Source organism: Taurulus bubalis (genome assembly GCF_910589615.1).
Source record: "Taurulus bubalis genome assembly, chromosome: 4".
NCBI classification, from domain to species: domain Eukaryota; kingdom Metazoa; phylum Chordata; class Actinopteri; order Perciformes; family Cottidae; genus Taurulus; species Taurulus bubalis.
The window spans coordinates 26,237,996-26,260,788 of record NC_136592.1 but is presented as its reverse complement, the minus strand read 5'-3'; the positions used below and the strand labels follow the sequence as shown (position 1 = coordinate 26,260,788).

Genomic DNA, 22,793 nt, shown 5'->3' with positions numbered 1-22,793 from the left:
GAAGCTTATATCTATATTGTATCAGTATTGCATGTATAATATGCACCAGGAGTCATAGATAATTCACATAAACTCCATCTTTACATAAACTCTCAATGTTTTCTGTACTCACCGTGGAGTAAATGGAAGAAGTGCTGGAGACCAGAGACAGGGATGATCCATGAACTGAAGACACAGAAACCACAAGCAAAAGTGGGGATTAGAAAGTACATAAGTACTGACAACAGCACCATAATTATCAACAGACCCCCCCCACACAAACCGCCCCGACTCCACTCCCCCCCGAGCATAATGACATAAAGGTAAAACTCCTACACGTCACAGTCGGACTGTGGCGCAACTAATGACAGCCTGAGCATTACTCTGCTAATGACTCAGCCGCTAATCGCACATCAGAGGCCCGGGACACAACGCCAGCACTGTTTCCTGCCTGGGAGCAGATCAGACCGGATCAGCAGCATGACGTCATCAACCGCACAGAGAGGTGGGGCTGAACCCAGCAGATTCATTCATCCATTTATTCATTCACCTCACAGAGGGAACAGTTTACTGGGCACTCGCTTTTATCTAAATTCGGTCTAGACAGCAATCTGTGCGCTGGGAGCCACAAGAAAAGGAGAATATTAATAGATTCACTGCTGTCTGTTTTAAATGTCATCAATCAGAGCGTTTAAGATATTTTAACTTTACGTATTGGTCGTTGTTCTCTCTGTGACCGGGAGAATGTGTAGTTATGTCCAAAGAAATACAAAAATAAATGCATGTGAATAAAAGGTAATAATAATAATAATAATAATAATAATAATGCTAAATAAATGTAAATAACTACATAAAAAAATATCAAGAAAATCAAGAAAATAAATACTACCACAACTACTACTAATAGAATATTATTAAAAAACAATAGAAATAAAAAAGAAATAACGTTGAGAATATATACACTTTCTATAACCTCAGTGGTCAAAAACATTCTGCTAAACTGACTGCAATTAGCAAAAAAAGAAGTCATATAAACGCATATCACGTAGATATTGTGATGTATTGTATTATTATTATATGACTGTCTCATAATAAGGGAATAGAAACAGAAAGGTGGTGGTAATTACTAAAACCATTAATCTGTTTTTTATACTTTTTGAGCATCTATCTCTAAAAGATCAATATATAAACTGTCTTCTATGGTTTCTACAGATAAGGATATGGTTATATATATATATATATATATATATATATATATATATATATATATATATATATATAAATAAATAAATAAATAAAGGTCAGGGTGGAGGGGATGAGGTGACAAACAGGACAGGTCTGACAAAGTGTTGGGTGGATGATGTGACTTTTGTCCTGTCAATCCAACAACGGTCGGGTAACTCTACACCTCAGCAACATGCACATGTGCACATGTACACATGTACACATACACCGCATGTCCTTGGCAGACATTGTGATCCAACACACACACACACACACACACACACACAAAAAGAGGGAAAGTAATGTTGGGAGGTTTCTTGTGTGTCATCCCGTCTCTCTCACGCCTCTCACTGTGATCTCAGTAATTATCTCTTCTGAAAGGGAATGACAGACTCATGGAGCTGGGAAAAAAGAGTCAGACATGCTACTGGAGGAGGGGGGGGGGGCATCAGCGCAAAAATATTTATACAAAAAAACACATAAAAACACAAATAACCATGTTCAAAAACAACAAACTGCATCAACCAAAGTGTTAAGACGAGTACTTTCAAATTACCCTTTATCCTGTTTTGTTTTTCTATCTTGCATGCTTGTAAAATAATGTAGTTTATAGTGTCTCTGTACCTCACACCATGAGGAACCAATAACTTTGAAAGTACATTCACCAATTACAGTGCGGTTCTACTTTCTTTAATTTGAAGGAAAGCAACAAGATGATGTGGTTCTTTTCTTTTTGTTCCTACAATGATGAAGCTTTTTCTTGTTTATGAGTAACTTCTTTACTTTCTCTCTCTGCACTCATTCATTTAATTGATAAAAACATCATGGTAATGTAGTATAGACGTCTTTTTTTCAGAATCTTGTGAAGAAAAGTTTGAGTCTGGATTTATCAGGTTTTTTAAAAGAACATGCACCCAGCTGATTCCCTCGAGGCGCATTTACAAAACCAGTTTCAGCGTCACTGGATTTGCTCTCCGTCTCTCATGTTGCTCTTTCCTTTTCCTTTTACTTCAGTTATCAATCACGTTTCCCAGAACATCTTTTGACAACCTTGAAAGAAGGAGTGTAAACTCAAGGAGCCTTGGGCACTTTAATTGCAAATAATGTCTTGTGGCTGCATTAGCTAGTGGTTTATACTGCAGTTAACTGAAATGGCCGTTTACGACCAACTGTGGCTGTGTCACATTATACAAGTGTTTAAGGCTGGATTATTTTCATTAAGGAAACCATTCTCAACACAATACTACACTTCCCAGTGCTGGTTTGTTCCTCTGAATCAAAGCGCTGTGTTTCTATAGCCCTGAGCCGGCTGAGCGGGGAGTCTGCTTGCTGGTGGGAAAAGCACGGCTGGGTACTTTTCCCAATAAACAATCTTATGAAAAAAACAAAGCCGCACCAAAGCTGATTATGGAGGGGATGGAGGGCTTTCCTTAGAGGAGCGGTTGTAATCCGTCCTAATGTTCTCTAAACAAATGGAATAATAATTATTTTGGCACGGGGGTGTGTATTAAGGAAGGAGATGCTTAGAGTCCCAGAGAGACGGCGGTGCGCAGGATTTTAATTACAGATGACGCCAAAATGGTGGATATTCAGCACACTTGTCTCATCCATCCATCTTCCTCATATGTCCTCTTACCTTCCTCGAAGCCGTCTCTGAAGGAGCCCGACCTGCTCATGGTGCGAGTCTTCTCGTCAAGCGACATGCAGGAGTTTCTCAGTCGGTTGTCAGTGCAAGGGTCAAAGGAGACTTCCTGATTGGTCAGGCTGTTGTTGCGCAGACCGGTGAGGTTGATCTGAGCTGCCGATGTGGGGCTGGATGCTGTGGGAAAGATATATATATATATCTATATACATAGAATATAAGATGTTTTGTTTGTTTGTATCTTTTGTTTAGTCTATAAAATGTCAGAAAACTGTGAAAAACTGGCGGTTCGAATTTCCTTGAGCTCAAGGAAACAGCTCCTAATTGCTGGTTTTGTCCAAAACCGAGTTTACAATGCTATGAAACAGAGAAAAGCAGCAACTGCTCACATTTGAGAGGCTGAATCCAGAGAATTTTTGGCAACTTTCTGACCATCCGCTGGTAATATTTAGTGTTATGATATCAAACAGAAGTTAAATCAAGTTAAGTTGAAAAACTGCCACCTCCTCATTGTCAACAGATTGAGTTGTGACATTTTCTCAACTAACAGAGAACAAATGTACCGTGGGATTAAAGTGAAAACACAAGGAGTGCTGGGTTTTGGCGTACCGAGCTGTCCGAAGTTGAAGCGGGTACCGGAGGGGGAGGTGAGGCTGGAGCTGGGGGAGAACGGAGAGTTACTGACTGATTCCTGCAGCCCGCTGGTGGAGTGGGAGCGCAGCCAATCACGGGCCTCCTCGTGGCCTCGCAGCTGTGGGGACGGGCCATACCTACAGGAAGTCAGAGAGAAGATTAAAGTGGAAACGATAACACAACAAAGTGTGGATTTTATTACAGGATAAGATGATCTGGATTCAGATTGTTCTGACTTTTTTTTTTTTTTTACAATCAGAGGGAGATTTTATTTCTCTTAAGCAGCCAGATTAGTAACCAGGATCAAACAGGATGGATCAGACGCCGAAACAAGGAATTACAACACCATAAACACAAGACTGATTCTCAGCTGTGAGCAACAGAAACTAGAGGGAAAAAAAGCAGAAAAAAGAAGCCAAAGAATATTTGACCGCCAAAATCAGGCCCGCTACAGCACAACACAGCTATAGCTCTAGACCACGACAAAGTGACATGCCTCGTCACGGAAGCACAACACAACAACACATGTGCCAAATAAAAAAAAACGTCAAAAGCATTTTTTTTGGAGTGTGAGCACCAGCCTCAAAGAGTGAATGTAGACGCAGAAATAAAAGACAAGATAGAAGACAATTTGGTGAACCAGTGAGTAAAAGCGCAACACCTCCCAGCAGGAGGTGAGGTCAGTACCTGAGTCCTTTCTTAGGCAGAGTGTTTCTACCACAGTGTGGCCCGCTGTGGGAGAGAAACACTTTAGAGGAGGAAAGCAAAGGAAACATATGTCTGCATCTTTTAAAGACTACCTCATACTATTGTTAACCTGCAAAGATATTGCTCTTAACTACACGAGTATATCCAAACCTATGCACTGCAAAAAACTTCTCCATCTTGCCAAGTCCTTTTTGATTTTTTACTTCAGGCCTTAAACAACTCTCAACTTGCTACAAGAATGTTCTTGAAAGAAAAAAGTATTTCAATTTGTCAGGGTTCAGGAATGGCGAAACCTTAAGATAGAGACTTTTGCAGTGTTAAATCAGTAAAAACATCCCGTGCCCATGCTGTCGGGTAAATGTGCACCAACAAACTCTACCACAAGGCGGCAGTAAGTGAACACGGACCACGAAACAAAACCAGTGAAGGTGCCAACATCCACACAGACAACCTCACATTTACACTAATTTTCCATTCATACAGGAAATAGAGGTCCTCAAAAATAACCACAAGCTACCACACAGAGCTCTAATCTCCACGTAAACAACAACAAAACACACACACACAAAACACAACTACACGACAAAGCTTCTGTCTGTGGTTCTCTGTGCTTGTCTCTGTGTGGCCGCAGGTGGTGGCTTAGGAGGAACCTCCCCTGCTGTTTCACCAGAAGCCTAACACCGCAACACAGGCACGTTTACCTGTCCTGCTTCCGAGGCAGCGTGTTTCGGCTGAATAAAGGGCTAGCAGACGGGGAGGAGAGGGGACTGATGGAAGACAGGAGGGAGAACGCACAACAGACACAGAGAAAGAAAGTTTTAGAGAGTAAAGAAAATCCTTCGGAACAGAGATCAACTGCGAGATTCGATGAAGTTAACGAGGAAACTCAGTGGGGAAGGGTGATGTCATAGCCTCAAAGCCTCCACTAATGCTATTAGGTTTCCCTCCGAGACATTCCTGTCACATTACACGGTCAACCTGTCAGGATGGAATCCGCTACAAAGACCGCGATGACTGTATAATCGACTGAGGACGCCACGGGATTTTGTTTCTGTACTCAAGCGCGGACAGGACGACAAACGTGAAGCGGCACCTCGCCGCGACGGATGCTTTCTGCGCCGTCTACATTCTGGATACGTTAAAAGGAATTAATGTCAGAACTGGGCAGGATTTCAAAATGGTCAACGTTGTGAAGAAGTATTTAAATGGCAGTATCAATATTAAAAAAAAGCATTCAAAATATAGTACAAAAAAGTTCATTTGTTTGATCAGCAAGTATTAAAAGTTTGTAAGCAGAATTACCTCTTTTCTCATCATATCATGTCATTCTACTGTATTATTATTACAGCAGAATGTGTATGTTTTAGCTGGTTGAGGTGAAGCCAATTTTAACAATTTTGTAAACAGATGGATTATTTCAATCTGCAACCAAAAATTATACTTAAAAAACTGATAATTTGTTTTGCATGTAAAACGTTAAACTGCAAAGTAGCTAATAATATTCATCAATGACTGAGAAGTATTAAAGAAACCCTGTGACTTTTAAGAAAAGAGATATTTTATATTTGAGAAGTTAAACTCATCAGTAATTGGGAAACAACCTCACATGGCACACTGATGAAGGCCAGATGCTACACTGGAAAACATGTGACAGACTTTAATATAGATAGATAGTTTCATTTTGGAAAAAGAAATGGGACATCCCCACTTTCGTGTGTCCTCACCTCTCAGGCATGCCGGTCTTGGCGCTGCCGGTGCGTCCCAGAGCCGACAGGGTGTCCTCCCTGAGGACGCCGTGGCCGCCGCTGCCCAGGCTCATGTCGATGGACTCGCTGCTGGTGTGCATGCTGCTGACGGAGGGGTACCCCATGCTGCCCGTGCCGCCGTGCCCACCCAGCGTGCTCTCCCTGCTCTGGGCGGAGGAGCTGCTGAAGGTGGTGCCCCACGTCAGGCTGTTGGAGGGGCCGGTGGAGGAGTAGACCGAGCCGGGACTGGAGGCCTGTAGGGGAGGGGCGGAGAGGATGTTTTAAACATCAGTGGAAGTCGGTGTATTCTAGCACCGAAACAATACAACAAAAACAATAGAAATCAAATAATATTTGAAGTAATTCTTCCGATCAGGCAAAAATCCGAACAGATTCACTTAAATGCGTTGCTTTTCTCAATTTCTCTAAAGCATTTTCACTTTTATTTGGCTTTTGCTTTAAGGTCAGTGACTATTTAAACTTTTGAACCTCAGCTTTCTGTTTGTGAAGACACGGCTGCTGCTCAAAAACAATGCCCTGTGAGTCACCTTATGTTTGAGACAGACTTTTGATGCAGTCCTATGAATCAGGAGAAGGTGACGGTGAGTTCATGACTGAGCACGCTCAGACGTTGCTACTCCGGTGTAATATGTAGCCTACAGTTAACCAAACAAGTACTCATTAGTACTTAAAGTCAGGTGAGAACTAAATCATCCTTGTGTCCCTGCCAAAGCCCTGTCATTAGCTGTTAAGTTAAAAAATATGTATTTTTCTCTTACCTGTAGTATTTAATGTGCGAGTGGCCTATTTTTTGATGTATCGGCTGTGGAGATGCCGGCCTTCTCTCCAATATAATGGGACTATGTGGAGCTCAAAGCGCCCCAAAAAAAAATACATTTGAAAGCCTTAAGAGCAATGTTTCTTTCAAGAAATCCTGATCCGGTCCGGAAAGATTATCCACAGACCTTGTTGTGCTCAAAGGAAAGCAGAAATCTTTACGACCAATAGCTCCAAAAACCAGGCAACTCATACCAGTTCTATCGAGATTGATAAATAACACTATGGGTAAAATTGTTTTTTTAGATTTGGGGGTGAATTGTCCCTTTATTAAACACACTGTATGATAATTATCTATAGGTTCATCAGGACAAGCACACTTAGGTGATTTGTCCATTTTCATTAAAAGAATACTGATAGTAGTTGCTTTAAGGAGTCACTTAAGTTATTACAATTCTTCATAAGGAGGACATAATTATATGAAAACTCATTGCAGTCCCTCCAATAGCTGTTGAGACATTACAGTCTGGTAGCCGTGCCACCAGCACGGCTAAAAATGACTCAAATGCAACTCCAAAATAAGTTAAAAAGGAAAGAAGAAAAAAACGCTTCCCCCTCCTTTGATGGTAAGTAATGGGTGGTGGGCAGTTGGAGAGGGTGTACAGCTAGAAATAGCAGTGTAACTAATGAATAAGTAGCTCTTCCCGTGACTCAGTTCAAAGGATAAATCGGGCTACTTCGGTCATGTATTTAATTTGGAAAAGTCATGAATCTAAAAGCCAAAGAAAAAACACCTTTTTTTTCTCACCTTCTCTACAATGTTTCTGCTAAAGCTTTATTTGTCTCTTGTGTGCAATGCTGCTGTAATCCTGCAATTTCCCCACTGCAGGACTAATAAAGGATTATCTTATCTTATTTATTGTTGTCATTCCTTACACCGTTTACCATGTAAAATCACAGCCAGAAAATCCTCCGGGGGCTCGAGGGTGATTCTGTTATCTATGCTCTCTTCATCTCCAGAGTAAGTTGACTGGCAGATTGATCCACTGTCATTATTTGTTTCTAAGTTCTTGCTCACCTGCTCGCTGCCCAGCGTCCCCATCCCGAGTCCCTGCACTCTGCCGCCAAACAGGGGGCTGCTGGTCTCGCTGTCCACGCCTCCCAGCCCTCCGTCGGGGGACTCCAGCACCGTGCCCACGTGGTTCATGGTGGCGTGGGGGTTGGAGATAACAGTGGAGTTCTTCATGTTTTCAGCCGTGGTGACCGGAGCCTGTTTACAGGGCTTCCCACCAAACAATCTGTGGAAAATCAGGGAGGGAAGGAATGGTGAGAACTGGGTCTAAAGTATTTAAAGAGCATGATGTTATTTCCTCATATCCTTTTCGTTCCTATGAATTTCAAAAAATCAATGGTTGATTGTCAGAATGATGGTTGACCGAAAGATGTACATTCTGTTGACGTGCAAGCTAAATAGAGAATATGATGCTATAAAACGTCCATTCATTAGTGTCTACATCTTTTGTAGTGTAATGTTGTTCATAATAACATCTTTTAATGCCTAATTATTCTACATTGCTTTTAAATAAAGTTGTACGGTGTTGAAGTTGCTTGAAGCTATCTTTTTTTGTGTATTAAAGTAAATTAAAAAACTGATGCTGCTGCAAGAAGAAAGGTCATGGGGTTGTAAAGTTCATTAGTATTCGTCCTCCAGGGATTATGAATATTAACAGCAAATTAAACAACACATTTCATGTAAATATTCATGGCTGTTCTGGATCAAAGACGCAGGGAAGCCAGCTGGCTGAGTGTGCCACCCTGAAGGTCTCGTCGCCAACAGGACAAAAACACCAGTATTATTCTTTACTTTGCAGCCGGGAGAGGTAGAGTGAGAGCTCCGAACGGAGTTGGGGCCAACACACACAACACACACAACAGACACACACAAAGGGAACACACACAGAACTCTCTCCTGGTTCTCTACTAATCCTGGGTTAGAGCTAAATGGCAGGCTATGATGACTGGAGTCGCGGTGGGCGATAATGGCAGCGCACAGCCTCTTTGAAGAGTTATCACTCCCTCACATTAATGAGGGCAGAGCGCTGAGGTAAGACTCGACTCCCATTACCCAGCACCACGCCCTCCCTTCTCCAACCCCCCCCTGCACCGGCAAAGCTGAGGCTTGGCAGCTGATCAGCCCGGCTCAAAGCCTGCCTTTCACAATGGCCTGATTTAACCTCACTGAGTGTGCGTACGTGTGTGTGGATGAAACAAGCCCACACGTGTGATCATTACTCACCACTGTTTATCATTTAATGTGACTACATGATTACTAGCCCTTCAAATTATGTTCTCTCTCTATCTCTCTCTCTCTCCCTCTTTGTGTTTGTGTCTATGCTTTGTGTGGGTAAATTCAAGCCCATACAAGAAGGCCCCACTCAGAATGACTCTCGAGTTAGCCACCATTATGTCTGCAGGATCACTGACAATACAAATTATATTCTGTGTGTGTGTGTGTGTGTGTGTGTGTGCGCCTGTGCTCACCTGCGCAGTGTGGGTGAAGAAACCTGTTGTCTTCCTGTCAGGGGAACAGTCGCTGCTCCTCCACTCTGCATCCCGACTCCGCTCCTGAGGTTGTCGATCTCAGAGACGCCCTTCTCCCGATCCGTCTGATTGGCCAGCAGCCCCCCCGAGCCGTTGGCCTTGGTCATGCCGATTGAGCTTTTCCCGTGAGTCGTGACGGAGAGCACGGCGGCCTCGATGCTGCTGGTGGAGGAGCGGTTTCCGTTGCGGGCGGCTGCTCCCGAGCGGCTGGGCCTCGGCAGGCTGCGGTACTGCAGCGTGGAGCGGGCGCTCAAGGGGAGGAAGCCGTCGTCGTGGTGACCCAGCATCGAGGCGCCGTCCTGCCCGCCGGCCTTGAACCCTCCTGCGAGCGAGCGTGCACCAGATTTGGGCATCTTGCCCAGGGTGGCTGAGCCACTTGTGATGGTGGCGCCGCTGGCAGTAACCATGGTCACCATCCCGTGGCCCTGCTTCTTGAAGCCGAAGGTGCTGGTCGGGGTGCGCGAGGTGTGTGAAGCGTGTGAGGTGAGCGTATGCGTATGAGAGTGGGGGTCTGAAACAGCGTGCGTGAGGACGTTCGTCGTCGGTGTGCGGCTGGTGGGAATCGTCTGTTTCTTCGCCTCGTCGCCGCTGCTGCGTCCCGCGTCGGAAGGCGAGCGGTGAAGGCCGTTAGCGCGGGGAGAGCGACGCCCCTTTTCTGACACCTTGACATCATCCGTCTTACCTGCAGGACACATGGCACGAGACATCAGTGCCAGCTTTTTACGAGCTGGTATTTTTTACAATAGGAGGATAAGGAGAAAGTTGGGAAAACATTTTTTGTATTAGCGGTGGATGTCTGTGTTACCTGAACTGTGGGTCTTGAGGGCACTTGAGCTCGTGGAGCCTGTGCTACTGGTGCTTTTAGTCCGGGGGGACGTCACCCCCACCTGAGTGCTCATGCCTCTCCTCCAAGAGCCCGTGTGGGACACGGAGGGGGTCTTCCTCCCCGAGCCGCCCTTGTCTGACTCGTCAGAGACGTCGGAGGGGTTCCGGCGGCTCCACTTGGAGCCCGACTCCATCTTGACCCTGCTGTCTGACCCGCCGTCTGGCCTCTTCACCTCGTCTCCTGACCAGGCCGGCTGCACCACTGCGGAGGCCGAGTGCTTCTCTGCATCTGTCACAGGCTGGGAACACACACAGACACCCTTTTAGGCCAGATTGATTACCGCCGAAGGAAGCGTCTTTCATGAGACGTTGCCAAGTGCCTCTAAAAAGCACTCAATTTTATGGCCGCAGTAATCATGCTGTGTGTAATGCATGCACGCCACCGTCACCTGGGCAAGTGGTAAGGAAGCTGTTTGGCCACATCAGGGCATGAGCAGAGAGAGACTTTAGCAGGTTAAAATGATTTGAAACGAGAAGATTTCTGCTTTTAAGTCTCACATACAGTTTAGTTTAAGTCATATCTCCTGTAAGTCCAGCCTACAGCAGAGAAGTCCACCAGCAGAGAGTCTGTGTCTCAAATCCTAAGCCTCCTGCAATGACTCTTGTTTAAAAAACATATTGAAGAGTTAGTGGTGAACTTGAAATTTCTTTGGAAATTTCTTTGGACTTACAGGAGAAAAAAGAAAAGTCACTAGAGTAGCAAACAGCTGTTTGAGGGATGCCATTGCCAAAGCAACACTACAACACTGCAGCATGCTGCTTTGCTCGAAGAATTCAAAACAGACTTAATCAACCTGCTCTGTGTCAGGCTGCTGTACTGAGAGAAAGGCTCCTTTGTGCACTCCTATGTTTTTTCTTCAGCACCTCTGCAGCCACAATGGACGCCCGTCACATGGCGCCCGGCTCCCCATCAGCCACAACAATGGGAGTCAGCTGACAATATTATTATCATTATTATCGTCTCACCGATCACTTTCCTGATGCGCAGTGGCTCTTAATGAGTGTTTAATGATTTGAGGCCAGAGTCAACATCAGCTTTAGCTTTGCGAGTTCACAGCTGTAGTCTCACATTCTTCTCTGAATGCAGAGGAATGCTGGGACGGACTGGGTTGAGGGAAATGAGGCCGAGCAGAAGGATACGGTTGCATCGGTTTACCACTTTACACATCTAGTTTATACATTTATTCCAATCATTTCTCAACGCCACAGGAAATTAGACTACTTATCATTGGTGAATTTTTCATAAAAAAACAATACACAAACCAAATGTGGACTTAAAGGCAAACTTTGGTATTTTATACTTTGGGAGAGTGACGCTGTTGTGTTGGAGGACAGAAAGCGTAGCTTAGTGTTCCCTAAAAGATTTTCAATGTCATGGCTGAATATTTAGCTAATTTTGACAATGTGGTTGGACACAATAACAAACAGAGCTAGCGTTAACGGTAAAGAAAATATTTTAACTTTATTTATATTAATCCTTTCCACAATGTTGTCAGGCACTAAATACAATCTGAGCCAGTCAGGGGCGAAAACAAGCACTTTTAGTGGCTCGACATTGACGGTGTGGAATTGCCCCGAGGGATTAGATTACAGGCCTTGAAGCGGCCATCTGCAGTTTTTCTTGCTCAACTCTGGACCAATTTAAAAGAAAATACTCCCCACTTAGACACAAAAACATGGTCAAACCGGGTCCAGGTTGAAAAATAACAACGTTACCCTTTAACTCATGCTGCCTCATAATATCACATTATACATTTTTCCTGGACACTATAAACACTCAAATGCACAAAATATGCCCCTGATAATGCTTGTAAGGCAACATGTTTGAGTCATTATTTGCTGAAGGAAACTTCCAGGTGTCCATGCGGGCGTCTAATAACTGACCGAAGATTGTGATGTTGTGCAGCGCTGATACCAAATATTCAATAAAGCACAACATTGTGATGAAGCGAATAGTCATCATCACGATTAGCTGCTTCCAAAGTAGAATAAGGACCCCTGAAATCTCAAACTGTCATGGATGTTTGCAGAGGGTTTGATGGATTTTTTATCAAATCTTAAAGAGTCTTTATGAATTGTATCTTATATATACACACATATGTATATATATATATATGTATGTATATATACATGTAAGCCACATGGTTGAGGAGCTATTCCTGATTCATTTTGCGTATGTTATTTTAGGCCCTTTCTTCCGAGGGATATAGCTAGGGGTTAACAGGTTGTAACTGGATATACCCCAACCCGTGGTGGCACAGTCAGTAATAAAAAGTGAGATAGTCTTCTTAAATATGGATGTGAGTGCGAGTCTACCTGCTTGTTGAGGCCCTTGCGCTGTGCGGCGGGCGTGTTGGCGTAGGACGAGATGGAGGAGCTGGTGTTGATGTCATCTGTGTCGATGTTGTCGCTGATGCCACTGCTTACAGAGCTGCTGTCATCCCAGCTGGATACATCGAGGGAGGGGGAGGGAGAGAGAGAAAGAGGTTCACTTTAGTTCTTTTTAAACAATACATCTTTCAGAGTGCAGAGGACGGGGGGTTCCCCTTGGCTGACAGCGGCTCTTTGGGAACATGTATTGCTTCTTTTTGAAGAGACAGACATTAAAAGTACTCGGCCGACCGAGTGTTCAGCAGAGACAAAGCAGTGAGGTGTGATGCTTCTTATACCATGAACACAACACTTCTTCATCAGGCAGCTGAACTCTTTTGAGACAAAGAGGCTTTTTGGAGCTGCAGGGAATTTTTTTTAATTGAAATCCCTGATTCACATTTGCAAATAAGCGATGCATTCACATCTATGCTTACGATATTCTCACTGTGGGTGTGTGGTTGTTTAGGAGTGGTTATGGTTATGCACACTGCATGTGTCTACATGTAAAACAAATGTGCTGTATACTTTAGAAGGACAGCAAGTATGAAGTTATCCATTTAATTGTATTTATGATAAACGTATGCCTTTGTATGAAAATAAAATTCTGACCGCCTGGTGATTCCCTTCCTTTAATCTCCATCTGAATTGATTAAGGCTACAAACACACACACACACAACGGCTGAATGGGGTTGTCTATCATATGAACAAAGGCGTGTTGGATGGGTGACATCACGGACTGTGTGTGTGTGTGTGTGTGAGTTGTTCAAACAAACCCATCTGAACAGAGCAAACACAGTGGGAGTTAATGCAGGATATTTGTAAATATGTGTGTGTGTGTGTGTGTGTGTGTGTGTGTGTGTGTGTGTGTGTGTGTATCCGCTGGGAGTCTGTGGGGGACAGGAAGCACGGCCAGTTGGCAAACATCACCCTGAAAGGACCAGAGGGAGGCTGATGGTCATGGCCAGTGCAGGGTTGGCTGCACACACACACACACACACACACACACACACACACACACACACACACAGAGCTGGTGTTGTCAATTTTCAGTCGTCACGGGTCTGTTTATTCAACATTAAAGGGTACCTTCATTATTGATTCAACTATTTGTTGATTTCAGAGCCGACTTCTTCAAACTGTTGCAGACGATCGTGCTACAAAAGCGTCCGACACATGAAGACATGCAGTGATACAGTTCAACGATATTTATATATTATATTTATACAGAGGAAAGCAACGAATCGTCACCACTGAGCCGCTGAAACCAGATAACGTTTGACATTAGTGCTTGATGAATAATTGTATTATTCTAGATTTCTGTTCGCTACACAACACACAAAGACTTTTCCTAAATAAAAATACAGTATCAAATTAGCAACGTTTCCTAAAACCAGGGAAACATGTCGAATCATCAGACCAAGCTTTCAATGCCAACTTTTGAGACTCAACCGTTGCTGATACTTGATGATTCAGAAACATTTGACTCTATACTTAAAAATAAAATAAAAAAAGCACTGAAGCTCAACAAGCAGCCCTTCATGTGACCTCTGATTCATCATTCATCTGTCTACTTAGATTTCCAGACGAGCAAGAACACAAGTCAGTGCAGTGCTGTTCAGCAGCCTACTGAACAACAACGTCCTGAACGTTTCCCACTAGCACATGAACACGACAACATAATTAGAGCTTTAAAAAAAACACACACACAAAAAACTAAACAAAAACAAAGATCGGTGAGTGGCCGCAAACCCCAGATTGGGATCGCCACTAAAACCTGATCAGCTGGTTGATTTCGAGCCAAATCCGTTTAGATAACCTGGCGAACAGGCAGACTTTCCTGCAGAGTTACCGGCAGATTAAATCAAACTGCGGCTGAGCGGAGACACTCGACTGTTGAAAGCTATCCGTGCAGCAGACCAGCGGAGAGGTGCTGAGAGATGTAAGCGACCACAACAGTCTCGGCTCGTCCGTGCAGCCACAGGGGGAAAGTCCCACACGTAGGAACAGAAAATAAAGATATCCGGACAGAAGAAAACAGACGTATACGAACCCACAAAGATCTCAGCACTCGACTGAACTAAAGTCATCATTGGGCTTCCAAAAGGGCAACGTTTCCTTGTGCGCACACAAACACAACACAGACACACACACACACATGCATCTACCTGGTCAGGGTGCCTGGGTTGCCGTGGGAACCAGAGCGCTGCGGGAAAATGCCAAGCTGGACAGAGAGCTTCATGACTTCATGCCGCTGAGAGAGTTCACACAGCCAAATGTCTCCCCACTCCCTCTCTCTCTCTCTCTCTCTCTCGCTGAGCTTTCTCAATGCCTCTCGCCCTGGCACTGTTCCTGGATTGAGCTCCTTTTGTCGCTCGTTGCACCGATGGTTCATCCCCCGGGCACTGCTCTGTTCGTCTCTCTCTCTGGACTAACAGAGAGAGAAACTTGGGGGGGGGGGGGGGGGGGGAGGACCGGCCCTGCTGCTGGAAACATGAGCCTCCCCTGGGACCGTTAACCACTTCACTGCTGCAGCCGTGCCACTAATAGAGCACGAGACACACACAAACACACCCCGAGCCCTAAATAAGCCACTTCAGCCCAACAGAATTCAAGCGGGCAACGCAAAGTCAAAGCCACATGATCACAGACAAACTCCCCGAAACTGCGGGACAATCCTTGTCCCTGTTGCTTTCCTGTGTGTTTCCCAGCTATGGTTTGTGTGCGTGTGTGTGTGCAAGACTGCAATTTCCCAGACAGATCCACCCTGACTATCTGACAAGCCAGTGCTAATTAGAGATCAGGCCAAGCGGCGTGGCCCAGCCCGCAGCCTCCTGCTGGCAAAGCAACCCGCCAGTTAACCACCACGGAGCTCTTTACGGGCCAATCACAGGAGACGGAGACGTCGACTGCAGGCCGCCCCTGTGAGGAAGTGGTGCCAAACACAGGCCGACAAGGCCGGCGACTAATAGATCATCGCACTGAAGGGAGGAGGTGAGGCGCTTCTTACTCTTCCTCTTAAAAGGGTCAGTTATTTTCTCACTTACAGTATTGAGCCGCTTCAAAGGCAAACGGATTTTAGTTCTGGTGCTCTGGAAGGATTTTGGGTGAACTGCCCCTTTAAATCAGCTGGAGTGAGCCGTTAAAACTTTGTGAGCAAGTGAAGACTTTATTCTCTCCCTCACTCTGTAAACCGGTCAGCGAGGACACGAGTGGAGAAGGAAAAGTGACCCAAATCAAGACATTCCAGAGAGGAACCTCGCCACTCGCCGGGTCCCTTTAGCGAGCTTTCTGCTCACCCAAAGGGGTCAGAGTTCAGAGGCCGAACCTCCAAAGAGGAGCAGAGTGGGGGAGGCATGGGGACCAATGAAAAAAAGAAGAAGAAAAGAAAGGGCTGCCATGTGGGTCAGCCAATAGGAGTGTCTGGAAGTGTCCTGAGAAAAAGCTTGTGGTTGTATTTAACTTTTCTTGTGTGCGTCCCTTGAGGCCGCGGTCGGTCGGCCCTGCGGTACTGTAAACCCTCCTCCCCCCACCCACCGGAAAAAAAAAAAAAGCCGTCCGACGCTGGCAAATGCACACAGGATCTGTGCCGCAGAAATGTACACACAGACATGCGGCCACAACAGAGCTGTGAAGCAGAAGTAAGGGGATTTCCTGTGTTTGAGGGGCGACTGCTGGTCCGCGCACTGCAGCTGGATCCTATAACCCCAAAGTCTCTTGTCTCTGTCCACACAGACAGACGGGGAGGAAGAGGGGAGGGTTTTGACTGTCTCTCTGATTTAAAGCCCTCGGGGTTGAGGGGGGGGACACTAGATGACAGGTAAAGGCCCGTGCACGTTGTCAGTTTTTAGTGGAATCATATCTTTATGAAATGAGATCGACATAGTTTGAAAGGTTTTCGATACAAGCGCCTACAATACCTGACATTTAGTGCTTTACTTTGAGGGATATTAATATGTCTCTCTGCAAAACCCTGTTATTTATCTAGCCATAAAGCAGGGAATCCATCATAACCATACGTGGTCAACACCTACACTTAACCATCTCTCAAGAGTTATGCATCCACATGTATTTGTGGATTACCTTCTGTACAAGACCGAACAATCGTGCCACTCCGAGCGGGCACGCGCGCCGAATACGAACACAGTGCATCCTGTGTTTTGCACCGACTTCCAGCAAAGAAATGCAACAATTGCAACATTCATTCGAGAAGTGATGCCTAGTGATAACAATAGCATGCGACGTGATCAGGACTGGCATACAAATTCATTAGGCTACTTGTGGCGGGGAAAACATAAAGCAACAAAATGTCACGCGGGATACAATTACGGCAGCAGATGTTTCCCCATGCAGGTACTGGAATGCTTTTTAACTCTTTCACAGATAAATGCTGAGATTTCTCACATCAGCATCTGCACTCGCAGCTGCTCTTTGCCTTCGGGTTCAGATGAATGCATTTCAGTGTTTGAAGGTGTATTAATACATGCAAGCTCTCAAATATGTAAATCTGAAGTATGAGATGATCACAGGTGACTTAATTACCTGTGTTTTTTTCAATATCATTCTTATTGAGTGTTTATTTAATGTCTACAGCAGAAAAAAAATTGGAAAATGTAGCAAATAAACTAAATCGCTAAAAACCTGACAACATTTAGGGTTTGAGGTTCAGCTCAAATTCATCTTTGTTTTAATAGACAAGAGTCGGGACGAAATGGCCTCAGCGCGATGGTGAAGGAGGCCGTGAACAGGCCGCTGGGACGGGGACGCGGCACATTCCAGGCCGGAGCCCAGGGCCGCGTGGTACGAAAATGACACAGCTGTCCCTGTGACAGGACAGGACTGGACATCACACTCAGGAATGTGTCTCTCTCTCTCTTTTTCTCTCCCGTGTCTGGTCCCATTGGCTCCTGTCTTTGGAGAAACATTTGCTATCTGCACTCAAAGAGAATTCGTCAAAGTACTTTGATCCCTCTGGCTGCATCTCTTTACCCCTGACTCATCTCTCTCTACCTTTCTCTCTCTCTCTCTCACTCTCTCTCTCTTTCTCTCCTTCTCTGACGTGTAAACACACACTCCCTCCGATTCAAGCGACTAACCCGGATCCACAGTCAAAACTCTTCGCATGTACGACACGCATCAGTGCACGCGGGCACACGCCTCCGCCGGGCCGCACCATGCAGCAAAAATTTAAAAGGCTACTGGGACCAGCGTGTGAAATGCCTCACGTGTGTGTGCGGACCCACTTAAACACACAGCGCACACAAACCAGCGTACTGTCGCCTCAGCGCTAGAATGAAACACAAGGCTGTAACTTCTGCCTCTACACCTGTGGTCTGACACACGGGTTCACGGGATCCCTCGGGGGGAAATAATAACATTTTACGAGTTAAGTTGAGGTGCATTTACAATATAAAAGCAAACTTTGCCCAGAATCTGTGTGTTTTATTTTAATGCTCATAAACCTTCTTTTTAAGCGTCTCCAGATAACAGATGGTGTTCCATTTTGAGGAAAGAAAACATTTTGTCAAGCTTCTTGCTTTCTTTTCCCCTCGTCGGCCTTCTGCCGTTCTTACAGAAATGCGCAACACTATGCATGAATTAAAATGTTGTTTACTTGTTTTAGAACAAAAAGTATTAAAAAAATATAGGAAACTTCAAAATCATGAAACTGCATAACTTTAAATATGTAAAAAAAAAAAACAGTGGAATGGTTATACTGACCACGGGGACAATTGTTAAGCTTAATAATAATCGTTTCTATAAACTCATGACCAAATATGTCAGGTTGAATTATGGGAAATGTGTTTAAAAATATTGCATTCTGTGTAAACTTCACTTCGCTTCAATGAAGAGCTGGAAAAAGCCAACACAGAATATTTAAATGATAATGTCAGATAGAATTATTTCTAGGATTTGTCCAACCTTAGAGCTACTGAAGGTGACATAAAAATGGGGAATACTGTGTTTAAGGGTTAAAATCCAAAATTAAACTGTGAATGATTTGGGCTCACTGAACAAAAATCGAACCAATATGTTGGCCTGCAGATACACTATCAAGGGTCCGTGACATTAAAACCTCTCTCCCTCTCTCGCATGCAGACTTTTGTCCTCCAGCATTTCCTGCAGCTGAAACGGGGATAATCAACTTCATCCGGTGACTTTAAAGCTGCAACCTGCACGAACCACCCGCACGGAAAAATATCAGTCAGGGGAGAAACGGAGGATTCAAACTTACCCTATGCTGAGTGCTCCACAACCCACTCACTGCAGACGAGTTAAAGTCCAACATGCTCTACTCCTTTGCTCTCCTCCCTCCATCTACCGTTTCCTCCTGGAGGTCTGGATCAGATTCCAGACCGGACCGGAGACCTGGGCCCCGGGGCCCCGACCACTGCGTTTCCCTTCCGAGAAAAACTCTTCAGCTGTCTGAGGATCATGTACTTTGCGATCGAGACGTTCCTGCCCCGAAAACGTTATCGCGTATCAAGCTTTGTTTTCTCATTGCTACATCGAACTAAGTAATGCGGCAAATAAACGGGACAAAAACGGGCCCAACACAAACAAGCTTAAACAAACAATGAGAGAAGAGTGCAAAGCTCAAGAGAGAGCTGTGGCTGTCAGAGGCGCAAAGTTTGACTTGAACAAAAACACATATTATATTACTAATAATACATATTACTGATAATATGTATGTACTTTTACTTTAGTGGGATTTGGAATGTCGGACTTTTTCTTCTTTTCTTTTTACACTGTTGTACTAATACTTCTACAGAAGTTTTTGATCTGAGAACTTCTTCCATCAGTGGTTATGAGTGTGGATGTGTCTATTCATTATTTCTCATTTTGAATGTTTGCTTTCTTTTTCGCTGTTTTCTGAAAGAGATTGTATTGATCCTATTTTTCTGTCCGCGAGTCTACAACGAACCGGCTCCGGTTGTTAGTCACCGTACCCACGACGAGAGCGATGACCAAGTGCAACGCTCTCCAGAACCACAGCCAGGGAGAGTGGGTCTCCCACATCAAGAGCCTGGTGAGCCAGACGCTGGAGGGACTCGCCGTCACCAAAAAAGCTTCTGGCTGGACTTCCGACGGCACCAAGCGAGTCTGCAGGGCTTGTTGTGAAAGACCTGCAGAAGTTGAACGGCAAGAATCCGCTGCATTCTTTGTCACAATTACAGGACAAACATATTGGCGCGGCCGTCGTCCGGTCTTTTGCAGGCCCACATCACCAAGATGTTGGCTCAGCTTGCAAAGAAGAAGGATTCCCTGGGCCGGAGTGAACTTCTGCTCCCGGTCCCAGCTTTAGCCGGTTTAATTGCTGCGGCGGTAACATTCACACTCGTCCTGTAAAGCGACACAGAGGCCCAGTGGTTAACGACGATGTTGATAAGCTGAATTTGACACAGGAAAAGTTGGACTAGCCTGCTCAGGTAGACTATTTTTTGTCGGACAGTAGTTGTTTGCTGCGATGTCTATGCTCTTGTATCGGAGAAAAACCCTTATTTACCCCACCCTCTTCAGTGTGTGTGTGTGTGTGCATCCTGGGGCGAGGCAGGTGTGCTTGTTAAAAGCCCAAAGGAGGGCATGATGGTTTGCTGATACGGTATCCATGGCAACTGAAACATAATTTCTCTAAGGAGTGCTTCTCATTTGCTCTCTCCTCATAACAATCCATAGTTTTACTTTTCATCGATTCTTCCTTCTCCTATTATTCTCTCCACGTAAATAAAGATGCTCAAACCCGATCATTGCCTCCTCCTCCTCACACTATAAACAAAAATATAATTTCAATCAAAATATGTTCCGCTACAAATCTACCTGTTTCAAAAGATTTTCGAGAAGCGATTGTCTGTACTTTACAACAAGACTCCACCAGGCATGTTATTACCATTTCATCTGATAAAGAGTTACTTAAGTAGCTTGCTGACTGTTAATTATTATTTCAGTTATAGCAAGCTTGTTTTCTCAGTTTCTAATGGACCAATAAGTGGACAATTAACTCAAAAGACAGATGGGCTAAGATGGAGTTTTTTTTTCTGTGTAGGTTGAAGAGCGTTCTGCAGCAGCTGGGCTATGTGAGCATGTGTGGGAGCATCACATTAACTTGGGAACATATTTGACCTCATATCTTGAATCAAACCGCTACAGATTGCGGGTCAAACTGCCCGAGCACGCCCCCGACCGCCTCGCTGGTCTGGCTTCATCACACACACACACACACACACACACACACACACACACACACACACACACACACACACACACACACACACACACACACACACACACACACACACACACACACACCTTTGGGACACAGCAAAACTCTGCTTTCAGTATGAACATGTCTGGGAGGCATTTACAGTATTTAGTATTCTAGGAGAGTCAGAGGCTGTGTGAGAGTCTGGATATCTGAGGAATAATAAGTGTGTTGTGAGTATAAGTGCATGTGTGTGTGTGTGTGTGTGTGTGTGTGTGTGTGTGTGTGTGTGTGTGTGTGTAGGTGCAGAAGATAAGCGGAGAGCACACAAAGGAAAGGTGTGGCTGTTGTTGGTATCTTAGACCAATTGTTCTCCTCTCAGTAAATGTGAGGTTGATAAATATATGATTTTTTTTTTATACAAAAAACATTCCATTTTAAAGACCATATCTGGTGGTAGATTGCATCAGTTTGTGTCAACATTAATCACAGACGGAACATTTTTAGACTGGAGTTCATTTTAATCTTGAGAAGCTTCTTACTTTCCTCTTCGCCCTGTGAACACGGCTTTCTGGTGCTCATCTAATAAAAAAAAGGAATGGGACTGATCCCATTTCGTAGCATGCTCTCAGTTTACTGGTGCTATCATGGTCTGCAACGGTAGCCACGTGTGTGGCTGTAACACAAGTTCAGTGAGCAAAATAGATGGACGTCACAAATCCTTAAGTCAATGTAAGAACTGGTGTGACTGAGCCGTAACCACAAAGCCATCAAGCCGTCCTACTTTATGACAAATGACTCCATTTTCTTATTAAAGAAAACAATGAATCCAAGCTTTCAGATTATGTAGTTTACAAAGACCACAACGTTCTTATTTTAGCTTTTGAAGGTCTGAGGAAACAAACTACTAAAGCTAAAACTACTCCAGAATGGCATATTTTTGTTTTTCAATTTCTTATTTGCTGCAATCAGGATGGGGAAAAAATATCAGGAAGAAAATTATGCAAACTGCACTATCTGACAACCGCAGATGGTTTAGGTGTGATCGTCATTTTCCCTGGTGCCACTCGTCTTGGTAACCCAACCCCGACTCACCCTGCTGCCCTCTGCCATCATCAACCAAACACACATAGAGAGTGGAGCCGAGGCCCAACACACACACACACACACACACACCAGTGACCAGTCTGGGACCCACACACTGCGAGGTCAGTGTTGGACAGGAGTCCTGAAACAGCAGCTGTGACCAGCACTGACAGGTTGATGGTGTCTCCAAACAGGGCAGGACTGGGTACAACAACTGCGGGTAGTTGGAGGGGTAAAAGTGCAAATGAAGCCGTGTTCCCTGCGTGTCTGCGATTATCATACAAATAGACTCCTGGCTCTTTGGGGAACGCGATCGCTGGCTCGTGAAACGACAGGAACAGAGGGAGGGGAGTGATTACTATTACAGCGAGAGGCACACCGGAGGCAAAACACAACATTCAACTCTGCTTAAAAGCAGCGGAGCAGGTAGAGCTGGGGTTAGGGAGAGACAGACAGGTGGAGGGGCGAGACAGGTGGAGTGCCAGGTGTCGTTGGTAGCTGCAGGGAAGAACCTCTCTGTTACTCTACCTGAGGCCAACAGGGAACCTGCTCAAGCCCAGACAGGAGAGGGAACGTCTTGGGGCCCGGCGCATGTGTGTGTCAACAGCAGGTGGGCTTCTAATGTGTGTGTGTGTGAAAAGTACGACATGTTGTAAACAACTGCAAGCTCTGTTGCAGGTGCGATTAAAACCCACCTGAGAGAAACTGGAAATCAACAAAGAAATTTCTATCGAATTACCCACAGTGGAAAATGACTGTGTTATATTATAAAGAATAAAGTAGCCTACTGAGCCGATATTTAAGACATTGTAACACGTCCATTGTATCAAGTTCCTCCACAACGTATTCGCTGCTTAACATTACGTTATAGTACCTGACTTCATAAGTTACAGTTTTATACAAATATTACGGTTGTATTGTGTACATTGGCGTTGTTGGTGG

General features: G+C 44.7%; 1 protein-coding gene across 1 annotated transcript in view; it reads right to left on the bottom strand.

Moving 5' to 3' along the window:
- nav2a (neuron navigator 2a) overlaps positions 1-22,793 on the bottom strand; it is a gene marked incomplete at its 5' end in the record, with an annotated part of 102,266 nt that overhangs the window by 14,896 nt on the left and 64,577 nt on the right. The window contains 10 exons of the mRNA XM_079216445.1: positions 113-165; positions 2,840-3,022; positions 3,455-3,615; positions 4,166-4,210; positions 4,888-4,953; positions 5,911-6,185; positions 7,787-8,006; positions 9,250-9,991; positions 10,115-10,433; positions 12,511-12,640. Coding sequence (XP_079072571.1) covers positions 113-165; positions 2,840-3,022; positions 3,455-3,615; positions 4,166-4,210; positions 4,888-4,953; positions 5,911-6,185; positions 7,787-8,006; positions 9,250-9,991; positions 10,115-10,433; positions 12,511-12,640 — 2,194 coding nt within the window. The remainder of the gene's footprint in view (positions 1-112; positions 166-2,839; positions 3,023-3,454; positions 3,616-4,165; positions 4,211-4,887; positions 4,954-5,910; positions 6,186-7,786; positions 8,007-9,249; positions 9,992-10,114; positions 10,434-12,510; positions 12,641-22,793) is intronic.